Source organism: Mauremys reevesii, linkage group 13 (assembly GCF_016161935.1).
Source record: "Mauremys reevesii isolate NIE-2019 linkage group 13, ASM1616193v1, whole genome shotgun sequence".
Lineage (NCBI taxonomy): Eukaryota > Metazoa > Chordata > Testudines > Geoemydidae > Mauremys > Mauremys reevesii.
This window is the reverse complement of record NC_052635.1, coordinates 46884130-46900207: the sequence shown is the minus strand read 5'-3', so window position 1 is coordinate 46900207 and position 16078 is coordinate 46884130. Positions and strand designations below refer to the sequence as shown.

At 42.3% G+C, this 16078-nt stretch overlaps 1 protein-coding gene and 1 long non-coding RNA gene across 4 annotated transcripts in view; one reads left to right on the top strand and one right to left on the bottom strand.

Moving 5' to 3' along the window:
* The window catches only part of LOC120380899, a 68141-nt gene that overhangs the window by 1579 nt on the left and 50484 nt on the right, over positions 1-16078 (top strand). The window contains exon 2 of one of the 2 annotated variants that reach the window (XR_005587872.1): positions 4225-5149. The exons of the other annotated variant lie outside the window; for it this stretch is intronic. This is a non-coding gene — a long non-coding RNA (uncharacterized LOC120380899). Of the gene's footprint in view, positions 1-4224; positions 5150-16078 lie in introns of those variants that run through there. 2 annotated transcript variants of the gene reach the window in all.
* Positions 968-16078, bottom strand: part of CSNK2A1 (casein kinase 2 alpha 1) — a 33872-nt gene continuing 18761 nt past the window's right edge. For both annotated transcript variants that reach the window (XM_039498797.1, XM_039498798.1), the window contains 11 exons: positions 14584-14695; positions 13013-13114; positions 12297-12347; positions 11204-11263; positions 10138-10221; positions 9275-9385; positions 8220-8321; positions 7148-7248; positions 5905-6053; positions 4350-4436; positions 968-3816 (listed from right to left, as the gene is read on the bottom strand). In XM_039498797.1, the coding sequence (XP_039354731.1) occupies positions 3701-3816; positions 4350-4436; positions 5905-6053; positions 7148-7248; positions 8220-8321; positions 9275-9385; positions 10138-10221; positions 11204-11263; positions 12297-12347; positions 13013-13114; positions 14584-14695 (1075 nt within the window). In that variant the 3' untranslated portion in view covers positions 968-3700. The remainder of the gene's footprint in view (positions 3817-4349; positions 4437-5904; positions 6054-7147; positions 7249-8219; positions 8322-9274; positions 9386-10137; positions 10222-11203; positions 11264-12296; positions 12348-13012; positions 13115-14583; positions 14696-16078) is intronic.

Sequence of the window (16078 nt, the reverse complement as noted above, 5' to 3'; positions counted from 1 at the left end):
ACATTTCAGGCCCAGTTTAATAGTATCATTCATTTACATAGCACCTCATCCACTAACACCACTTTACAAATGGGAGTTCTTGCAGGTATGGACTTTCTTCAGTGTGTATTTGTACAGCTTCTGGCACAATTAGGCCCTGATCCTCACTGGGGCTTCTTGCTGTTAAAGACAAATTTTGAGATTGCATCATTTGCCATTTAAATGCAGCCAGATCTGGGTTGTAATGTGACAACTATTTAGCAGCACACCAGTAGTTTAGGCCAGGAATTAAATACCAGATCACCAGAAGCTCAACATTTGCTTTGCAAGACAAAGACCCCTTTTCAGTTAACTACATATCCTCCATCACATTGCTTGTGCTCCTGAAGTTTCATTCCATGGATTAAGATAAAAGGCTCCACACACTCCTAATTCCAGAATTTGAGTGTCACTGCCTTAATCCAGCTCAAACTGCAGGGGCAGTTTGGGTGCAAATATAATTACTTGAATTATCCCCACTCTCCTACACAAAATCTAATACTTCCGAAGACCAACATAAGGTTTTTAGTGACCACACATGACCAGGACATTTGTTTTCATCCTTCACCCAAGTGACAATATTGCCAGCAATAGCGTGCCCCTAATCGCCACAGAGACTGACTCAGAGGAAAGAATGCACCCGCCAAATCAACCCCACTTCCTGCAGCACCTACATGCTCTTTGAAGGCCTCCATCCAAGCTCTGACAAGCCAGGACTTGTTTGCCTTGTTTTTTCCAAGCTCACACAAGCACAAAGTGGACAGGTACAGAAGATAAAAAAATACTGTCTGAGCAGGGCACAAGTTTCTGCAGCATTAGAATGAATACAATAACATTTCGTCTTTATTTCCTTTTATGGAAGACACCAATGTAATTTGTGTAAAATCAAAGCAATTTAGTTTGCATGTGCAACTAGCTGCAGGTTACTGTACTGCTCACTCTGCAGGGATGTTTTTTTTCAATGTTTTTATTAAAAAAAATTAAAGACCTCCATGGCACAACTTCTTCCCAGCATGGTTAAGTTTAGTTATAACAATTACAATACAATTACAACCAATAAATCGAGAAAAGAAAGTCTAACTTCAACAAAAAAGGGCCACTTCAAACAAGATAAAAAACCTTTTTTTAAAAAAAAAAAAAGAAAAGAAAAAAAAGACCTTGAAGGTTAGTTGCCAACAGGACTAATATATTGGCATTTGATTTCCTGCCATTTAACACAATGCAGAGACAAGTAGTACTGAGAACCAAGTGTTCCAATACAAGGTATACAGATGAGGTAATCTACAACACAGAAGTTGTTACAATCTGTAAACCCCTTGCCCTCCCATCACCACTTGGACACACTATCCCAGTCTATTTAGTTGCATGCTTGTGCAGTGAGTCTGATGTAGCATTTTATATAAAGAGCTTGTGTCACGTCCAGAATGGAGTCCTTCCATTCTCATCTTGTTTTCTTGCTCTCTTTTGCAAGGCTTGATGGGCATGAGAACCTTCAGCTGTTTGTGGTTTCCTTATTATCCAGCCTTATCTACAATGATGCTCTCTTAGCTAGGAAGGAGCCAACTGTTTTGATTTACAGTCCTCCTTCCTCATTTACAAAAAATAAATTGGTTAAGTGTCCTGTGTAGCTCCCAACCTAGTGCAAACAAACCACAAGTGATATCTTTGCCATACTTGGTGCTTTTAGCTACTGCACATCAAGGAAACAGTCAACATGGTCCGATTTTCACATCATTCTAGGATATAAAAAGATTAAGTACAATACATTTCCACTGGATGACATCCTGGAGAAGAAAGCTACCCTGGTGTTCATTAAAAATTCATCTCCCATTTAGGCGATCCTAATGTAAAGGGGACTATGGGTTCCATGCTGGCCAGTTTCTCTCAATTTAATCCAGCCCATGCACTCAACTGCCTTACTTTGCAGAATTAATTGAAGCAATAAGGAAATAATGGTTGAAACCCCACCACATAAAATTAAAGTGGTAGGTGCTTATAGAACAAGCAGGGGTGAAATGCCAAGGCTTCAGGACTTGTTGCAAGAGCTAGAAGAGTACTCAATGCCCAGAACAAGCAGCTGCTGCAATGGCATTAAAATGAGGATCCAGAAGTGATGGGTGCCATTGTGCTTAAAGTCTCTCTAGTGGAGCACCTGACAAGCTTAAGTGGTTTGATTTCAGTGAACAGCAATGCACAAAAAGCTGGGAATTGTTTCCCTACCACAAATCCCAGCATGGCTGAGAAACAAAAGGAGTTCTATGGCAAAAGATCCTTATCCCAGGAGATACTTTGGCTTGTGATGCTTCTATAAGGCTTCTCTGCATTGCTCACTACAACAGATCATACAAAGGTGCATATGAATAGGAAAGCAGCCTCCCTCAATATGTGCAGGCCTGCAGGCCACTCCTGTGTAAAAGTGTGCAACACCAACCCAGTGAGACCTCTACACAGGGAACTTAAATCTAACCTTGATAAATAAAACCAAATGTTTATTTACACCAAAGAATTCCAACACTGGATCTTTCACATATGAAGGACAAAGTATATATACACAGCAAAGGGTAGCAAGGCTGTAACAAGGGTGCTTTGTCATCAATAGTAATATCTGTCCACAATTACAGTCTACCATTTCAGTTTAAGTTAGTCTACTCGCTCCTTCCTCTCAGTGCATATTTACAAGACTGTGAGGTAACCAGTATTCTCACCACATGGCACATGAGGGTGGGGGTGCTGGGTGATGACTCAATATGTGACTTGGCGCAGTCTGATTTTCCAGCTCTTTAAGTAGCCACCATTTTGAAATCTGTATAAACAATTTAAAAAAAAAACAACAATATACCCAGTAACAAATTCATTCCAGAATTCCAAGCCAAGGGACTGGCCGGAAGAACCTTATGTGGAAAAGGTACTGATTAGAGTACAGCTTACCCTACTGAAGCACCTTCAACAGGAGATGGCAAGAACGTCAACTGGATTGGTAACTTTATGCTTTAAGACTAAAATTACATGCAAGGGAGAGAGTCGGCGCTCTGGTTAGCTCCTAGAGAGACATGATTCATACAGGACAGAATTGGGTTTTAGGCCTTATCTGCGCTTATTTCTTATAAGTTTTTACCATCTCTACAAACTGAAGTTGTCTCCTCAATGTACCCCAGTTGAGCCATATGCAGAATATGGTGTTAAAGTGACTGGTACTTTAAGAATCCCCCTCCCACAGCCTTGTGAAGACTTGGTCTGGTAGACTCCAGAGAAAAGCACAAGACAATCTCCCCACGGTGTGAGCTGGTGGCGGAGTAATGGTGGGACTATGAAGAGAAGAGATTTCCAGCAGGATACAACGGCCTGGAAATGTAGTTGGTTCATCTTTGTTCTCAAGTGATGAGGAGTTTGGGAAAAAAAAATTGTCCGAGAAATATTCCATCTGCAGTATTTTCAGGGATTCCCCTGAGTTACGAAAAGTTCAAGTAAAAAAAAAAGAAAAAAAAAATCAGCCTATAATAATTTTTTTTATATAATGACTGAACTACTATAAATCCACAAGCAACTGTTCAGACACGGTGCCTCCAAAGTGTTCCATCCCCTCCCTTCCCCTGCCAGGTGCAAGCTGCAGCCTGGGGAGAGGTAGAGGGGGAACCTCTTCCCCACCTGACTCAGCTCAGGCATTCGGAGACAAAACCCATCACTACTGCTGAGCTCCTGCAGCAGCCGGAACCGGCATCCCCAGAGTATTGGTGGCAGAAATCACGGGTGAGCCTGCTAGAGGTCCAAGGGGTGAAGGTGTTGGCACTGAAGAGATCCCTGAAACAAGACAGTTCAGCATGAATTAAAGCAGGGATGGCACATCATACCTAAGGCAACCCAATATGCTTCCAAAGGCCAGCTACTTTGGGAGGCCACTTTAGTGGGAGTGTAACAAAATGCCACTACGTTCTAAAGAACAAGATGTGACTAAAGAGCTTTCATTGGCCTCTAAACAATCACCATTGGTCTCAAATGGTGGGGGCAGAATCATGTTTGTACACATCTCTTGGGGGCAGACATGTGACGCTGGAGAAGTACTATCCTCCCATCTCAACATCTTTCAACCCTGCCCCAAAGGCATTCAAAACAATAAAGCACTTTCTTGTGAAACAAGCAGGGACCATGGCAGGTTAGTGAATCTTTACTCCTGTTTCATCTCCAACTCGTTTGTACCCTCTTACATAGGTCATACCCTGGGGCTGACGGCTAGCAGCATTGCCTGCAGAATCCACTAGTCCTGATTGCTTTCCTCACCTCCCATCTCACTGTTGTACAGGAAGTTGTACAGCAATTACCAAGAAGGAACTGACCTGACATCATACTTGCGCTGCTGACAGGAGTGCTGCCACCTGGCATGCTGGATGAACCCATCCGAGCCTGGTCCTTCACAATGGGATCTAAGAACAACATACAAGGGGTTAGGTTTTGTTCTGCCAGACAGCATCGCAGAAGCACGAGGCCTGTATATGCACTGCTAACTGATATACAAGTATGCACTAAGCATTTTTATATAAAATGTCAAATTGTGCCCTCAGGTGCACAGAAGCAAGTCCCACTGACTTCAGCAGGAAATGCACACAGGTGTATGAGGGTAGCATTGGATCACTGATAAGCTGCAGTAATGCAGCACTCTAGTCTCAATGGGTGTGCTTGACATAATAAAAAAGGCAGCTGAGGGAAATGCATCCAAAATTAGTCTGGGAAGGAAAGATTAAGTGACTTTAATAATAAACTGATCTCTAAAGTGAGTTTAGTGGATCAGAGACCAAGATTTATCTCAAATTAACAGATAATTTCCAAATACAACCCTAAGTTGTTCAGTGTATTGAGGGTTTAACATGATACTATAACTGTGTTAAATTACTTTTTAGGTCTTAATCTTTCATAAAAAGCCTGTTTCATTAACTGCCCCTTTTCTTCCCAGCTGCAGACTGACAGTGCCACACCCATGGCTGATAATAAAAGACCCAGGGCCTGCTTCTGCAGCAGCAGCAGCACAAGGAACCATAAATGTTTCCCTGGTTGCTGCTGAGCTACAGCTGAGCAAATCTTGAAACCATTTTTCTGCAGATATTTGTTCATATTTGGAATAAAATTCTCTTCAGCTCTTTCTAGAAGACTTTTGCATTCGCTCTTCATGAAAGTTCTAGCACTCAAGCTTTAAAATCAATTTTTTAGCTCTAACATTTGCCAAAAGCAAACTAAGTTGTGTATTAAGTTGCAAAATTTTCATTGTAGACTGTGTTGCTTAATTGTATGAATCAATCAGGGACCAAGAAAACAACGTGACTAGTGTTACTAAGCAAATAATCAGATTTAACATTTTTGCAACTAGTCACAAAAAATCTGCGGACCAAGAATTATTTGTTGAAGAAATCACAAATAAGTTTGAACAAATGTATGAGAATTTTGCCATACTAGCAAACAAAATATAGGCAAAAACTAAACAAGTTATTCATTCAGTTACACATTAAACAACAAAATGGGATGAGATACTATTCATTTGGTTTTATTAAAACATGGGAGATAGATAAGAAATCAGGCATCTGTGCTGCAATTATCACCAAAGCAGCACCACTAAGTGTCTTCATTAACAAGCTGATTGACTGGCTTGACAATACCATATACCACAACTCATTCTCTCTCCTGGGAGTGCCCTTCCTTCCCAGAAGGGCAAGTCCAGGCTGGCTTAGGTGTAATGGACTACCCCATCTAACACAGTCAGAGGCAAACACTCTCTCAGATCCTATGCAAGTATCTGGAGAGACAAGGCTCAGTTTACAGCCACTTGCCGCATCGCCATCATCATTAACCAATAGAACCAGAGCTCAAACAGTAGCAAAACATGAGAAGGCTTCTACTTACAGAAGTAGGGGTGTTCCATGGCTTCTCTTGCTGTGAGTCGTGACTGGTGATCATACCGCAGCAACTTGTCTAAGAAATCCAGAGCTTCTGGGCTCACCAAGTGTTGGTTCTCACTGTGAACAAAGCGCTCCCATCGCTTACGGGAGTGCCTGTAGAGTGAGGAAAGTCAAATGAGTGGAGTCTGCAACACCACTGTTGAATATGGCTTTTCCTCTTTGAAACAGGGCCTGCTGGCCAGGTGTATGCCACAAGAGATACTGTCACTATTCAGTGTGGCAGCAAATATGATCAAAATTGTACTGGAGATTAGAAAGCTGAAGTACACCATGCCACCTCTTGGTGGCACAGTAGTCAATGTGACTTCAGGTTGTGAAATTAACTCCCAGCCCACACTGCGTGCTGGTCTACACTAAGGGTTTGTGTACATTACGCGCTGGATCGATGGGCAGCGATCGATCCAGCCGAGCGCTCTCCCATCGACTTACCACAGTAAGTAGATCTAAGTACATAGCTGAAGTTGCGTAACTTAGATCGATCAATCCCCACCCCTCCCAGCGTAGACCAGACCTGGGTTATGCAACTTTAGCTAAGAAGTCAACGTATTGAGATCTATTTACTGCAGTGTGTTGATGGGAGACGCTCTCCCATTGATTCCCCTTACGCTTCTCGTTGAGGTGGAGTACCGGAGTCGACGCTAGAGCGATTGGCGGTCAATTTATCGTGTCTATACTAGATGCGATAAATCGACCCCCGCTGGATCAATCGCTGCCCGTCTATCTGGCTGGTAGTGTAGACAAGCCCTCTCTCTCCCTACTCCACCTCCCCCCCAAAGGTAGTTTTGGTGAATGTCACCACTGAAAACGATCACTGTACTAGAAAAATCTACCTCCTCCTAAGCAGTGATTGATTTGCTGTAACAAAGTCAACAGCTACCTCATCAAATTCCCCTGAAGAAGAGTGGTAGCATCTGCCTAGTCACTAACTCCAACTGTACATTTATTGCCTACATCATCTCTCAGAATCTGTCAGCATCTGTCCTTAGCCACATCTGCAGAGACAGGATTCTTTTCAAGGCAGCACTGCTCTACTGGATTGATATCACACAAGAACCAGGTTAGTTTTAGGAGCCCTACAGCTGCTTTATTCCTAGACAGTGGTCTGTGTCTAGACACAGCGCTGCTGCCAGAGCATTACTTTACCTGCTCAAAGATTTTGGGTTGATCTTAAAAGGTTCCTGGCTCACCTGCCCAAGATGTCATTGAAGCGTGGATCCAGCTCAATGTTGTATTTGTCAATGTAGTCATATAGATCTTCTGTCCCCAGCACCTTGGCTATCCTCACCAACTGGTATCAAACAACAAAAGATAAGCCGCTATGAAGGGGGAAGAAGGATGTGATACAACCATCAAGAAAGTAATACAGTATATCCCCTTATTAGCACTGAAGTGCTATTCCAGAACGATGAATCCATGTTCAGGGGTGGTCTGGTGGCTCCTACTCCCCAGACTGCATAGGATCACAAATACAGCAAACATGCCCTTACCGATATTTAGTTCTTCTGGTCAGTCATGTCACTCTATTAGAGGAGGGCATGCAGTATTCTAATTCAATTTGTAGAGGAAAAGTCCCAAAATAGCAAGTGTGTGGGAAGGCAAGAATAAAAGCGGGGAAAAGGCAGAAGCCCCAGAATGAGCCACTGAAGGGCAATACAGTATCTTAGAGGGCTCAGGAATGAAGGTCTGAACAAGGCGGCCAACATTCTTTAACTTCACGTATCACTTTAGGCACCTAAATCCATGGGGATTAAGGGCTTAATTTTAGACATGTTCCATTTGAAAGTTGTGGCCCATGGTCCTAAAGCCTATGTAATTCTGGTGCATAAGTACCAAAAGGGGATAAATAATGAACCTGGTGTGAAGTCAGTCACTTTACTGACTAAGAGAAACCATGAAGATACTGGGTATGTCTGAGAGCAAGACTGAAGACTGATATCAGGAAGGGCATTTCATATAATGTTACTGGTTCATGCTGTTGTTCTGAAACACACTGTCTACTATGCTAAATAGAACCATCGCTCTTGATCAGAACAAATATCTTCAGATACACCAGCTGAGACACGGCTCAAATGATGTACTGTTCCTTCTAGCCATACATTTCCACTGAATCAGTAGATAAACATTACACATTGAATAGAGACTAAAACATGGCTTCAGATTGAGAAAAATAGTGATAAATGCTAATTCTTCAGCCCCTTGTGATGGCTGGAAATGCAAACCAGAAACCTAGACCATGGGGATTGCACCTGCCAAACTCACCTGATCATAATTGTCGTGGCCATGGAAAAATGGCTCCTTTCGGAAGATCATACTGGCCAACATGCAACCCAAGCTCCACATATCCAGACTATAGTCATACATCTGGAAAAAACAAAGACATGACTCACTCCTTCTGGCAAGATAACTTCTTAAGTGACTCCAATGCTAACGAGAGCATTGTCCAAATGATATATATAGGCCAGATGATGTTAGGAATAAAGAATGAAACGTGCTCACACAATATGATCCTAAAAAACCTTGTTTGGCTCTAAAATTCCAGTTGCTCAAACTGGGCTCTGGGAACTTAAGAGAACAGTGGCAGTTGTCCTCAGCTCCATCTTTCTATCTTGATGGAACTGTAACAAGGTGTGTGAGGGCTGCATTCACTGGAAGTAGATATTATGGAACTGATCAATTGGCAGGTTGTGTTGCCAGAGAAGTAATGTGGGGGTAAGCAAGAAAGAATAGAAGCAGGTTGTTTCTCACCTAGGAAAAATTGGCAGGTGAGAAGTTGGCTTGGCCCTGAACCAGAACAGAACCTGGGAGTGCTGGGCCCCTTGGTCAGTCAATAACATCCTTCCAACCCCAGCACGCAGTTTGTAACCCTCCACAATGGAAACAGCCTGTAGCTAAAATGAACTACAGCAATAACCTCTCTTTTTAGGATTTTAATGGCTCTATTTAGTAATTTATGCCATACATTTAGTTACCCTGAGTGTAAACATGGGTCCAGTTCAATTCTTTGTATGCTCTTCCTTAGTACAAGGCTGGTCCCCTTATCTTCCCTTGCTTCTGAAATCAAGGAAGCAGGCCTGTAAGTTTTTTGGCTCTTCTCTAGAGCCTCTTAGAAACATTAATCTCTCCAATACACTGGTGCAGAATACCCTTTGCTGCTTTTTTTTCCCTGCATTGGAGGACAGGTCCTCCAAGGTTCTTGAATTCTGTCAAGTCTTCAGATGGTCTAGTTCCTTAGTCTCCTGCTCTGGTATGGTATTGGGCTTCTGTATAAGCCAAAGTTAAGCAACTTTGGTCTGAACTTCACTTGTGATTCTTACCTGATAATCTACAAGGAGCTCAGGTCCTTTGAAGTATCGGGAAGCCACTCTGACATTGTACTCCTGGCCAGGATGATAGAATTCAGCCAGACCCCAGTCTATTAGCCTCAGCTAGAAATGGAAGAGGAAGAGGTAAGAAGGCCTGGTCTGGGCCTTGGCTCTCCAATTACTTTAGACACCATGTCTCAGAAAATTTTAGACTAAACTGGGTCTTTTTAATCCGCTAGAAGTGAGATCATGAACATCTGTGTTGATTCTTGGTAGAGGATTAGTCTAAACTTGACACTGTTACCCCTCTATCTTTGTGCTGGAAATACTTAAATAAACCCTCCCCACACCCTCCCAACACACGTGAGACTATTTGAACAAGTCAGAGCATTGCATTTCAGTTCCAAGATCTAATGTAGTAGGAAGGAAATTTCTTAGCACAAGCAGCTTCTGTCTGGGTTAACAGGGTGGGGATGTCTCATACAAGATCAGTTTTTGAGGGACAAAGGAACCACATTATAGTCACTAACATAGCTAGACTTGCAAGTAAAAGCAGTGGCCACATTCCAACCACACATAGGAATCACCTCTGAACGCATGTACACGTAATCACCCCTAGCTATACATGTTACAGTATGAACTACAACATGTGAGGAAGAGCTGTCACTTAAACAGTTGTAATTCTATATAAAGTTTTACTGTAGCTATTTAGTTAATGGCTTTTTACAGATTTTCATTTTAGATTTATTCACATGATGGAAAAGCTGCCACTTTGAGCCTTGATCTCTGGCACCACCACAGCACAGTGATGGCATGATGGAGGTGCTGTAGATCTGAAGAAAAAAGTGAAACCCAACCAGCATTCTGCTCCTTACCTTTCTGTGCTCATGGTCAATCATGACGTTGTGGGGTTTGACATCTCTGTGCATGATCCCCATGCTATGACAGTAATCTAAAGCCTGCGTATAGAACAGAGGAAAGGAAGAAGTCATTCAACACAGATTAGCAGCTTTCTTTTGCACCCACTCTGACCAAAGCAGGGGTCACAAAGGAACACCACCATTTTGTGTTCCTTGAGATCTACTCCCTTGTCAAGGCTCCCATGCACAGAAAAGGAGGAAGCTGTATGAGGAAGGATTCCAAAAATAGATAACTGCCCTACTTCAGACAGATTTATGAACCAAACCAGTTGTAAAGTTAATACTGGTTACAGGAATAATGTTTGAGATACAGCTTTCTTCAAACCCAGTAGGTGGGGAAGTGTTTTCATGCATACCCCAATCTCACCACACAGCAGACCTGACTATCATCCGAGGTCTGTTCTATACTAAAAAGAAAAGCTATAGAACTTGCTTTTCAATACCTTCTCCCCAGGAGTGGGCCCATCAATATGTTTTGGGGAGAGCCATGCTTCTAGCTTCACCGCAAATGCCTCCTAATGTAAGTGGAATTTCAATAACGGCCGTAAAAGCAGAGCTATGAGGCACCATGGACCAAACAGGTCTTGCTTCCTTCAAACTCTGAAAAGGGACACCCCCCATTTGCATAAGAAAGGGGATTTTGTGCTGCAAACGCACTCAGTTCACAGACTACATTAAGGCAGGAAGCCAGCACGTCATAGCTTCCAATCCAAGTTTTCCCCTTTCTCAGGCTGTACACACACATCTGATTTAGTATTTCTACTTGTCTCAATGTACCCAAAAATTCAAAGGCAGCAGCCCATCTATACCCAGCAGGGCTAGAATATGTGGGAACAAGGCAGGCCAGTTCTTGTAAACTTGATATGAGCCCTCTCACTTCTGTCATTCAGAGACCTGATCCTTCTCCCACCTGCATTTGTTTTCTATCACTGACTAGTCATGCCAGCCACTGGGGCAAATCCCAGATCCACACAAAACTGATAAAAAAAATAAATCAATGAACTGGAGAACATCCACTTACCTTCAAAATCTCATACATGTAGAACCTAATATCATAGTCTGTTAATGTCTGGTACAATTGCTGTGGGAGATAAAGACATCACTTCAGTGTTAAGAACACAGCAGGAAATCACATCCATGCCAATACAGAATAAAACCACCAGGTTCCCTGCAGCTATGTTCTTCCAGCTGCATTCATGGCAGTGGCAACATTTTCTCAATCCACCAGCCACTCAGCACTGCCCCCTTCCTCCTGTAATTCAGCTGTATCGTTCACCTCTAATTTTGGCCAATGTAAAGCTCACTTCCAAGAAGTACAGTTCTGATTTCATTTTCCACAGACACCCTCGAATGCAGTGTCATAAAAAGCAATGGCTTAAAGGCTGGCTCTCAGAGGTTGAAGATTTCCGCAGAATTAAGACAACTATTCAAGATGGTGTTAACAAAAGAGTGGCCATATGGGTCAGACCAATCGTCCATCTAGCCCAGTATCCTGCCTTCTAAGTAATTAAGATGTAATTCCTCCTGCTTTAAACCTTGTCCAGCTCTCATTGACTTGAACAGAAGTTGGATCTGATTCTCAAAGCACAGCTTTAAAAGAAGCGGTTAGCTATTAAATGGTAATTTGATGTCTACTAACACAGCATTCATCATTTTATATGCTCTGGTTCTACCATTCAGATAAAACTGTATGATCCCCAAATAGTCCAGCATTAAAATATTATTTAATGTGCTGCCATTTTAAAGTGCCAACGTGACTGTTTCCACATGGTTAGTACATACAGTAATAGGAGAAATGAGTGGTAGAACACAGAACTCCAGATAAATGGCAAATTGCAAATCTGCTCATCTGAAAGCTATTAGGCCAGATCCTCAGCTCTTGTAACATATCTATTAAGTGTTCTACTACTGAGTCATTATGAATGAGCATGTTACAAACTTCTGCCCCACGATTAGCCATCTTTAATATCAGGATAACATGTCAAAAGGAAACAGCGACTAAATTACCTGCCCAAGACAATGGTACTAGTCCCACCTCTCCATAAATACAAGTTAAGGGAGGTGGCTTTCAAATGGAAAAGAACACAATTACAAGCAGGTATCTCAAACTGTACCTTAAAGTCTGTGTTGTTTACATGTTCAAAAACCAACGCAGGGGTCCGGGACTAGGAAAAGAGAAAGAAGTATTTAGCTATGTTAAATCTTTGATAAGCAATCTTTGTACACAGTTATGAATCTGGTGATTTTCTATGATTATCACTAAAATCCCTTCCCCCTTGGACAATTTACATGCTTCAGTTGTTTTCTGGGATTCACAAAGAGACGGCAGAGCTGAAGTCATCACTACTTTGCATTGGCTCTGTGTTTGCAGAATGAATTCACACATTTCAGTTTAGTCCCTTAGTCTAGAAGGGTAAGGGACGGTTTACACTGAAAACTTACATCGGTATAGCTGTGCCTCTCGGGGGTGCGAAAAATCTATGCCCCTGAGAGATAGAGCTATGTCACCTGCACTCCCAGCATAGATAGCGCTAGGTTGATGGAAGAATTCTTCTGTCAACATAGTTACCCCTCCTGTTGCTGTAGTGAGTGTCTACACTGAAGCACTACAGCTATGCTGCTGTTAGTGTTTTAAGTGTAGAAAAAGCCTAAGAAATGGTCTCTGGATGGGGTAGGGCCCTCTGAAAGAAGCTAAACTGATTAGAAGGCTGATCTGATTAAGCAATTTAAAGACAGGATTTAAGAGCAGAGGGGAAAGCAGAGTGAGGACAGGTCAACACTGAAGTCAAACCCAGCAATTTGAGCACCATCCCTAGCTGTTTATACTCACCACAGGGTCTTTTACTATATCTGCAAGGGTGATTATATTGGGACCACCTCGCAAGTTCTCTAAGATCTTGATTTCACGCTTGATTTTCTTCTTTTTTACCGGCTGAAGGAAAAAACCCAAAGCATTGGTAGAATAAAACATTCCAGTGAGTAAGACGAATAGAAAAGCTGCAGCTCAGCATATCTGTCTCTCTCTCTTAAAAGTGGCTGTCAGAGCCCTTATGGAATTAGGTTAAAAAGCCAAACTTTCCAGTTTCATTATCTGATTTTGCATGCATTAGAAGGAGGGGAGTCTCAAACATTTGTTATAACAGACCATCTCTCCTTCCACTCTCAGTTGTACAACCACCTGGTGAGAGCAACAGCTAAAGCCACTTATTACCTGGAAAGGTAGCCAAAAATATAAAATGATCCTGATACTATCTATATGACCAGACAGCTGGAAATGAGTAGTAGTACCATGTGACCAGCAAGCTCTGAGTGGAACACCAGCCATACAACCAGTTTGAGAAACTCCGGATTACAACAGTTCACCAATTAAGGCTGTAAGATGTGTGCGTTCCAGTGCTAGTGATCTTTTATTAGCCAGAGACAACATGCCAGAGTCTTTAGCAGTTAGCAATTGAGAGCCTACCTCTTGAGTCTGCATTTTAGATGTAAATCTTAACTATGGTGACATTCTGTAGAGCAGAAAAGCAATGCTCTAAGGTTAGTAGTCACTAAAGTTTAGCTCGGGGTAGGCAACCTGCAGCACGCGAGCTGATTTTCAGTGGCACTCACACTGCCTGGGTCCTGGCCACCAGTCCGGGGAGGCTCTGCATTTTAATTTTAAGTGAAGCTTCTTAAACATTTTACAACCCTTATTTACTTTACATACAACAATAGTTTAGTTATGTATTATAGACTTATAGAAAGACCTTCTAAACGTTAAAATGTATTACTGGCACGTGAAACCTTAAATTAGAGTGAGTAAATGAAGACTTGGCACAGCACTGCTGAAAGGCTGCTGGTTTAGCTAATCCGTGGTCTTAAAGAGGAACAATTCCAGCTTGATTCTTGGGTGTTTTGCCTCTCTGTTCTTAAGGGGGAAATAGCCAGAGTGCTCACGGGGGAGGGAGCTCATGGCTTCACACAGGGCAAGAGAATTTTCTAATCATCCCTTTGGTGTCAACAGATTATGAGCTCAGCTCTAAAAGCTAATGTCTGGTGTACTGACATTGATCTCAAAGAAAACCTAGTTTCCTAATGCAGTGGGGAGAAAGCCATGCCAGCACACAGTGATATAGAGTAGCACCTTGGAAGGATGGATAGGCACAGAAGCGGATACTGCTACAAGCAGAAATTTCCTATAGACAGATTTGACATGGTAAGCAAGCATGGGGCTTGCACGGATGGACTGAGAATAGTGCTGAGTTACAGGAACCTCAAAGGGGTTCCAAGTACCACTGAGTGACATTTTCCATAACAGAATTATTTCAGGAGACTGAGATGTTCTATGCCAAACCTTGCACTTTATATCTACCTAAATACCCCAGGGACAGATTTCCATCTTCCACACGGTCCCTTACTCACCTTGAGGATTTTAACTACTACTTTTTCATTATTTGTGATGTTGATGGCTTCAAACACTTCGCTGTATTTGCCCCGGCCTAATTTCCGAACTAGCTGGTAGTCATCTTGATTTCTGTGGAGAGATAAAGGCACAGAGTCCCCGAAGAGCTCAGTCAGTCCTTTTTCATTCACAAAATTGTCCCTCTACAAACATCAGCTCTCTGCCTCGTCTTCTTTAAAAGCTAGGTAGTATGGCTGACTGGACTCCTCTTTCTAAAATAAAAGATCAAAGACTGATAGAGAAATGTGGAACCTCACCTTTCCACCTCGTAATTGCCTATTTGTAATGACCTGGTCTCCATGTAGTTCCTTCTCAACAGGAGTTCACAAAAAAAAACAAACCAAACACCTTCATACCTGGAGACCTTGAAGCAGTCTCATCAATAGAGGTCAAGGACTGAAGGGACTATGTAGACAGCTACCCTCACACAGAGAGGTGACCCCTCCTGTTCAGGGCTGAAGAACATTGGGAGAGGAGTGTAGGAAACCTTTCACTGTCACTACCTGTTCTGCATCTTTTCTTGGATAGGGGATTTATTTCCTGGGATGTCACAAGAACCAAGTTCACTTGAACTGATCAGCAAAAAGAATGAGGAGTACTTGTGGCACCTTACAGACTAACAAATTTATTTGACCATAAGCTTTTGTGGGCTAAAACCCACTTCATTGGATGCATGCAGTGGAAAATACAGTAGGAAGATATATATTACACATAGAACATGAAAAAATGGGTGTTGCCAAACTAACTATAATGAGAGTAATCAGTTAAGGTGTTTCTCCTCCAACAAGTGACAAGATAAGCCCAGTACCCAATCTTTTCTTTGAGTGAAGGGCTGGGAAAAATGGTGTGTTTCAGTTGAGACCATCCCAATACATTTGTTTGGTCTTTCCAGCACAGGCTTGACATGTATGACTTCCATGCACATCACAAAATCTAACAGACTGTTAACATCAATTAAAATTATTAAGGGAGACAGCACCAAAAGTGCTATAAACCCTGTTTAAAATGGACTGAGTCTGGGGCACTGCTTATGCTCAGAAGACAACATACATTTCAGAGTCAGGCAGAGGAAGGGCCTACACAGCCCAGACGCTGCTATATAAAAGCAGAAATGCTGCAATATCAGCTGGCGCCAATGCTGTCTGAATCTTGGGAGGTTTTAGTTCTAAGCTCAATTTAAACACTCCATTCCTTTGAATTAAATGTACAAAGCTCTCTGCAAGGGTCTGGAGAAGTTGACCAATGAGATTGTCACAAAGTGATATACACAGAGACACTGTAAAAAAAAAAAGTCTATTATCACCCAGTTTACAGAGGTACCTTGCCACCTTTTCAAATTATTCACCCAGAGCTAAGATCTTAGTTTCTCCATCACCACTGAAAAGCAACTAGCCTAAAGGAAGGAGGGAGCGGCTCAAAGTTTTCTTATACTGCTGTGGCTTTAAAATAGTGACA